Source organism: Mauremys reevesii, linkage group 4, assembly GCF_016161935.1.
Source record: "Mauremys reevesii isolate NIE-2019 linkage group 4, ASM1616193v1, whole genome shotgun sequence".
In the NCBI taxonomy this organism is placed as follows: Eukaryota; Metazoa; Chordata; order Testudines; family Geoemydidae; genus Mauremys; species Mauremys reevesii.
Genome location: NC_052626.1, coordinates 30,551,018 through 30,559,148, shown reverse-complemented (window position 1 = coordinate 30,559,148; position 8,131 = coordinate 30,551,018). Strand labels below are relative to the sequence as shown.

The following is an 8,131-nucleotide window of genomic DNA, read 5'->3' as shown; positions in this document are numbered from 1 at the left end:
AGGGCAGCTGTTTCTTTTTCCTTCAGCTCCATGGCTCACCAGTGGGCAGCTTCCTGCTCCTTCATTCTCATCTCAGGTGTCAGTCTTAGTATTCATGTTCTTTGTCCTTTGCTTCTTTCTCCAATCTGGCCAATTCCAGGTTTGCCGTTGTTTTGCTGGTGCTCATATTTATGTTTTACACTGGATTAGATAAAACTGTGTTTAAATTGAAGTGTCTGAATAACTATCTGAAACAATAAGCTGGCGTGTTTCCTTAAAATATATATACTGTCCAGGAGAGAGCTAGGCAGTACAGGACACAGTTCTGGGGGAAAATCTAGGACTGTTTTAGTCATTCTACTGTATAACCAAGGCTAGTGATAGCCAAAGTGTAACCCAAGTGTGGCTGGCAGGCTGCAGTTATATACAGACATTCAGGACATGGCTTGCATGCTGTCTGTGGCCCAGATGGGAGCTACTTCAGCAAGGAATTGTAATTTACCCAAGGCTGCAGGACAGGGGTCACACAGCTGCTCATTAGTCTGGATTGTATCCTCGTATGTCACAACCATACACTATGAATATAACTTATAAAGTAACAATGGACCTGAAAAACTGATGCAAGAAGTAACTTGTTGAGGAAAAGGTAGTTAGTGCAAAGAAAGATTAACTCACGTTGTATTCTAGAACAACAAATTCACTTTCCCCTCCTGTCCCCTCCACTGTGTTTTCTCATTTAAATCTGGAATTACTGTGCAATTACATATGTATTAATAAAGATGAAGCTCAAATTGCTTTGACAATGAAAACTGGCACACAATCCGAAAAGTATTTTTTGTAGGCACCTTACAGGCAATGTGTCAGTTTCCATGCAACATTCCACCTACAGACACTAAAAGCTAAGCTGCTATCTATGGTCAAATCCTGGATCCCCACTGATCATTATCCCACTATAAAATGGCATATTTGTACTTGTGACAGTCTGGTGATGTGAATGAGCAGAGGGCAATCAACTTCTCATTAAGCAGGTATCTTTTGATTGGAAAAGAATTAAACTAATTTCTAACTAACAAGATACTCTTATTATTTTGCTACTTATTGAAAGTACATCCCTCTACTTAAGAATTGAGACTCATCAGGTTTTGGAAAACAGATATGGTTACTGAGTTTCATTACTGTTTTCCAGCCAGGTATCAGAATAGATCTCAACAGATGGTATTCTGGTAAGCGAATAATCCTGGAAACATCTTTATAACAATACTAAAACTGGTATTCCAAAGGGAGTCAGATGTTTAAAAAATACCACTAATGCAGATTTTCCTTCACCTTTAATTATTTCTTTTTTTATTTTCATAAGTCAAATATGTCAATATACTGGTGTGCCTAAATCATCCATCATCCATTTTGATTCGTAAGTATACCATCACTGTTCCCAGTTATGATATTTCAAAATCTCTTTGGAATACTAATTTCATCTTTATAGGTTTCTTCAACTTTTTTTTTTTAAATTCCACCCTATTTCCCTGAATCGTTTCTCAAGACAGTTGCTGATGTAAAGTTTAATATAAAATATTTAGTCACAAAATAGTATTGCTTTTGTATGCACATTGTGGCAAGAATCATTTTTTTTTTCAATAAAAACTATACCATCTTCCATAAAATCCTACACATATCAAGATTTGTGATGCAGAACAAAATTACACAGGGTGAAACAGGTACCAGCACAACAGTGAGATTATATTACATCAAAAAATTTTTAATGGTCCCAAATATATACTCAACAACTAAGCATACACTCAGGGGGGCAAAATAAAATAAAATAAAATAAAATTATGACACAAAAAGTGACCACATCTAGAATTCCACTCAATCTTTAATCAAGAAGGGACAGACAAATCCCCCACCTCCAAAAAAATCTGCAGTTTAAAGGGCAAAAGGGAACAGATAAAAAAAGAGGAAACTTTATATTCAGGCCCTCCCACACAGAGGTTTTTAAAACCTGTTGCAGCTTGACTAAAATGTTCAGAATGTATGATTTCAAAGGCAGGTCTCTTTATACAAAGAAACTGCTGGCATTCTTAGTGAAGAATTATGATAAGACAGCCTTTTCTTCAAAAGTCTCATACATTGTCCAAGAAAGCATATTCTGATTGTAGTAACTGACCAGCCAATCCAGAGTTCCATGAACAAAACTCCTGCCCTGTTGGCTTTTTATTTTTTCCATTTCCTTCCCTGAGAAAAGGGCAATGTGTGGTCCAAGCTGGAGAGCTCAAAGGCATAAGTCTTCCCCCTAAATGTAATATTTTCCCCTTCTTCTGCTCCTTTGAATTGGCACTTGATTAGCAGAAATCCATTTGTATAGGTTGATCTGTGTCACACACAGTAATTCACAAAAGATTGCCGCTTTGTTGTGTATTATTTTTAATTTGAAAAATTAGTAGTTTTTTTTTCCTTCCCCAACTGGAATTGATATTAGATGGTTGCCATTACGACGACTCAAGTTTTGCTTTCTTTGACAAAGGTACAGTTTCTTCCTTATCTTCATCTTCATCATCCTCTTCATCATCATCAGGATAATCTACAAGCCCCACTAGACCTCCCTGTGAAGAAATACAAATAATTAAGACGTACACAAAAATGAACCAAATATTGCTCAATCCCAGAGATACTAGAAAATGTTATTACCACAAGAATATTGATAAGTCTGAAGTTTTGTTAAAAAAAAAAACCCAACTCCAACATGCACAAAAGCAATGTCTTTTGGAAGTGCTGATTACAGTAAGTGAAAAAAAAATGGTCTACCCCTCCAAACAATCCTACCTATGGGGATAATTTGGGTAGAAATTAAAGAAAATGCAAACTACTCAGCAAAAAAATTGTCATTGCAGCTCAATCTGTACAAAGATGGAAATTTCCTTTACCTAGAATAGTTGACTGGACTGCAGCAATGAGCGATCTGGCAGAACTTCAGAGACAATATGGAACATCCTTCAAATTGAATTATCAATTAGGATAATTTTATAATATGGTCTCTTTTCACTAACACTAATTTAAAAGTAGTAATAGTAATTGTAAATATGTTTATTATATGAAAAGTAGCTTTATTAATATGTGAAGGTTACAAAATTTAAACAATTTTAGGAAATTCAAAATTAGAAGTATCTCTAGTAACATGAACTCATCTACACTGAACATACTGACCAAACCATTTTAATTCAGATGTCTATAGTTAGGCACCTACATCTATATTTAGGCACCTAAATATGTGATTTGATCTTACCAGGTGGTAAGCACCCACAACTCCGACTTACTACAGTATTTTCCAATTTCTGGAATTTAGTCAACACACGACTACAAAGAATTATGGGCGCCAAGCATCTATGAAGATCAAGTCCCTTTTTTAGGCGCCTAACTTCAGACATCCAAGTTAGGAAATTTTGGCCATTGCATACCAAGGCATAAATGCAACAAGTATATTGTATACAATATACACACACAATATACAGTTGTATTTTATACAGCATTACACTGTGTGTGTGTGTGTGTGTGTGTGTGTGTATATATATAAAAATAATGTGAGCAAATAAATGTTACTAGAAAACCTAATTCCAATGTTATTTCTAATGGGTGTATATAAGAATAAAGTGATAACAGCATTTTTAGAGAAAAATGTTCAGAATCCACAGACATACTATTGTATTAAATTAGGAGAAAGATATCTTATACAGAAAGACCATTGTTGCACTGTATTAACAGATAACCCAACAAATTGCACAATAGTAGTGTAAATATAATCTTTGGAGATGGGATCAAGGAAGAGGGGTTGTCAGGATCAGGAAACTGTCAACAATCTAAGTATTGTAGTTAAAGTTCACTTTTGATCTGGCTTTTCAGCTTGTGAGTGAGTTATAAAAACAAAAACTAATTTATAGAATACTAAAAAACAAGGGCAGTATCATTCCCCTAATATCTGTACATAAAGGGGAGTTTTCTGTGTGTAGATACTGTTATTCCAGAACAGAACCATTAGTTTCCTTTGTGGCACTATCCTACTCTCCCATATTCCCCCAAATACTCAATGACCCATGCATGCAGGGGAGTAGGCAGATGTGCAATCCCTGTATTCATGTTTTAGTAGAATCCCCTCCGTTCTGAAGAGTAACTAATGTAAGGAACGTCCTAAAGGTATCCGAGTTTTAACTCTGCTCTGCTGCTAGGGAGTGCAGCAGGGCTACCAGAGGCGTGTGAGGGAACAAAAGCCTCCACATGGATAGAGAATCTGTTGGAGACACAGTTAAATTCCATGAATACCTGATCTACTGCTTCTTCCATGGGTGGGACAAATCTGCCACCCCTCTTCCCTACAAAAGAACTCGGAGGACACATTTTTAAGGGAATCTCACATTAGTTATCTTTCCAATCAGGATTCCCTGCTGCAGGTATACTATGACTGATAGAAAAAAAATTTAGTAAGACAGAACAAAAATGAGATTGGAGGTGAAGAACAAGCATCCAGATTTTTAAAAACTGATGAAATGGCCTCATTTCCAGGCTTCTGGGAGAACACATGACTAGAGAAAGATCCAAGCAACTTTTCAGAAATGGAAGAATTCAGTACTAGTCGGTACTGGTTTTCTTAGTTGGTTTCTATTACCATGAAATTCTGCTCTCCATATATTCTTTTCCCACTGTGAAAATCGATCTTGATAATACACAAATGTTAAATATAATTTTAGGACAAAATGTAGTTAACTGCATTTACAAATATAGTGTTGTATGAAATTTCCAAAAGGAGCATATTAAAACACCAACTACTAATAATCCTTTTTAATGATTTTTTTTTATTAGTTTAGTGTGCTGCACCTGAAAACCGACAGTCAATTGAAAAAAAAAGCTGAAATTTCTTTCGAAGCAAAATTTTAATAATCACACGTGTGTTGTGGCATACAGCAACTGTCTCCAAGAATATATGGCCACAGCTAATAAAACAGCTGTAGGAGTCTCAACACTGCTGTAAGAATTGCTGCTAGGGACGTATATTGGTATGCAGCAAAATTTGGTAATATTTCCATTAACTCTTTCAACAGCAAACTATTTCTGCCCCCCTCCCCCCCCAGTATTCCTATGCAACCCAATGAATATAGATTGCTTTTTATAGTCCACAATAAAAATAAATGAAAATGGAGAATACATTAAAAAATACTTTATATTTAAGATTTTTTTGAAGTGGTGCACAAACTTGTGCACAAAAAATTTATTTAAATACTCCTTTTGTTTATATTACGTCAAGGCTCTTCAAAAGTGCCAGAGACCAGGAAAACGTACAAAAGGAAATAACTCAAATTTATGTAGGTGATCAGATGGGCTCTAAATTTGCTAGAATAAAAATTTGACCAATGGCAGCTGAAAGATACCTTGGTAGTAATAGCTGCCATCTGAGATGTGCTTTTAGAAACTGATCCCGGTGATCCTGGTGATCCTGGAGATCCTGGCGATCCTGGAGAGCCAGACAAGTTACTTGCAGATGACTGGCTGGTAAGGTTAGTTTTTGTACCACTAGAGAAGGAAAGTTTGAAACTTGGGCTCTGACGACCTGAAAGATTAGTTTTCAGAAGGACCTCCTTTTCTTCACTCTCTTTCACTGTAGAAAAGAAATGTAGTTTTGAGTGCTACCCCAGTGACTTTTGTAAATAAATGTGAGTTATGAAATGTTTAATATTTTGCTACAAAAGTTACATCTGTCTAACTTCACTTGTACCTTGGTGGAAGGAGATAAATGAATATATTTTTATAGTAACTTGTATTATTGTAATGCCTAACAGCCTTTGTCACAGACCAGGACCCCATTGTGTACTATTCAGTGATATTATTTGTTGAATGTACAAAGAAGCTGACTAGATATAAATTAAGCAAACAGCATATGGACAACTTGATTATTCAGCTGGGATTTTCTTCATTTCAGTCCTTTAAGAAAAACAGGCAAATTCATTCAGAGAACATTATTTTTGCACTTTTATGCCTTTAAACAGATATGAATAAAACCTAAAATGGTTTGAGTTTAGTTGCATGTAGCAAGTTCTAAAACTAAAAATAAAGGCTTTATATGAAAATACAGGCAAACCCTTGACTATAGTAGAAATAATACTTCCTTAAAAATAAGCCCAGGCTTTCATTTAAGCTAGATACACTGCCATTCTCCTTCCAGTCACTTACATTTTTTCCTTTCCATGAATTTACTAATAGGGTCCATAATGTCTTCATCATTTTTAGTTTTGTCAGAGGGGGGCACCACTGCTTCGCCATCTTCCATATCATCTTCATCACTATTAAACCACATTTCCTCCTCATCCTCTAGGGTTCTCGCATCTCTGCGGTATCTATGATTTCTCAAGATGGAGCGCATGCTGTGGAACAAGTAGGTTTTAAGGATTTTGACACTCAAGTATCACTTTAAATTTACATAAATATTGGAATAAATCAGCACAGCATAGGTTTACACAATTTGAGCTTATAGACAAAAATAATGTGATAAAAGAACTATCAATATTTTATTTTTTTAAAAAGTCATCCTGAAACCAGTACATTTATTTACTTCACGTGGACTACACAAAGAAATCCAACAAGAGAAAGTTTTGTAGTATATAGCACAGTAAAGCCTCACTAATAAGCACATTCACACACACATCACCACTCTCTTCAAAAGGTGCTGTAAGTCTTTAAATTACTAAGAATAGTCTAGTACAAGTAAATTGTGGAGTATTGTCGTTTGTTTATTTTGGCAATTGTAGATCAGTATTATGACATTTTTAATGCATTATCGTTGTCCTATAGTGCAAATTATACTTAATTGATTGAATTTTCATTTATCAGTAAATACAAATGTTATAACAACAGATGTCATGAATGAGGTGTCAATATTGTCAACTCTCACAATTTTATTGTGAATCTGATGGTTAGTGTATATTTTTGAAGTCCAGCTCCTGGAGTCAGGAAATTACATTAATTTTTCACTAAAAAAAAGTAAGTTTCTACCGCTTCTGAGTGCAGAGAAAAATCTTAAAAACATGAGCCCTCTACACTCAAAAATCAGGAGGCAAATAAAAAGAATCCAGAACAGTTTGTTTTCAACCTCTCATGTTTTTTGTGGCCTGACTCATGATATTTTAATACTTACAGACACAGCAAGACCGCAGTATTGCCAGTCAGATGTTCAGTACCATTTTTAATTTTGTTGAATTTAGAATTCTGGTAAGTTTAGAAGTTTTCATCTTAAATCAAACTAAGTCCTACACCCTTGTGAGTATTCTGGAGCTCACACTCTCCCAAGTTGTGGACCTGTCTTAACCAAAGTACTTCTTGCACTAAACCGCATAATCAAATCTTTGCTATTTTTGCATGTTTCACTTAGGGCCAGCTAGTGGCCTGGCTTACGAGACCACAAAGGAATGTAAATGACAGCAAGACACTCCCCTCCCATGCTGTCTCCGAATAGGAGGGCTGCCCCCATATCCACTATAGGCATAGGAGGAGGAAAGTTAGGCCAACTGTGCCTCTCAGGGCCCTAATTCTTTCCTTAGGCTGCTCTGAGACAGCACAACTATGAGCTATCCCTTAGCCTGAGCTAAACGCAAAGGACAATTTAGCTCTTAGTGTTTTGTTTTTTTCTAACTGAATAGGAGAGAGGGATTTCTTCTGTGCTGGGCTAATGCCATAAAGGGGCAAAGAGAGAATATTGTTTATTTTTTTAATTAAGGGAAATGCACCTCTAAATCAGATATGCTGACAAATCAATAAATTAAGTAGAGATAATGTGATGCCTTTAAATGTGGGAATAACTGTCAAATAGCTTCCTCAGATGTGAAATCTATGATATGGCTGAATGTTTGTTCCTCCCTCCCACACGCATGCTAATACAAAAGCTCTAGGGTTTGAGTTTTACGTATATTGAAATGCTCCATTCACCAGGCATTAGATACTAATAATTCAAAGTAATAAAATTTAAACACAACATATTAGCACAAAATACTGTATATTTGAAGCACACTCTCAAACATGGTAGTTCTATTAAAGACATTTATGGCATTTTAAAACAAATCCGCTGTAATCCTGCTCCTTTGCTTAAATTTTCAGATGCTCAAACTGAAATATCAGA

At 35.6% G+C, this 8,131-nt stretch overlaps 1 protein-coding gene across 5 annotated transcripts in view; it reads right to left on the bottom strand.

The window, feature by feature from the left end:
• Positions 1 to 1,714: 1,714 nt before the first annotated feature.
• The window catches only part of PPP4R3A (protein phosphatase 4 regulatory subunit 3A), a 79,872-nt gene continuing 73,455 nt past the window's right edge, over positions 1,715 to 8,131 (bottom strand). For 4 of the 5 annotated variants that reach the window (XM_039537645.1, XM_039537644.1, XM_039537643.1 and 1 more), the window contains 3 exons: positions 6,193 to 6,383; positions 5,394 to 5,620; positions 1,715 to 2,579 (listed from right to left, as the gene is read on the bottom strand). In XM_039537645.1, coding sequence (XP_039393579.1) covers positions 2,466 to 2,579; positions 5,394 to 5,620; positions 6,193 to 6,383 — 532 coding nt within the window. In that variant the 3' untranslated portion in view covers positions 1,715 to 2,465. Of the gene's footprint in view, positions 2,580 to 2,900; positions 2,968 to 5,393; positions 5,621 to 6,192; positions 6,384 to 8,131 lie in introns of all 5 variants that reach the window. The other variant, XM_039537642.1, reaches the window with a different exon arrangement.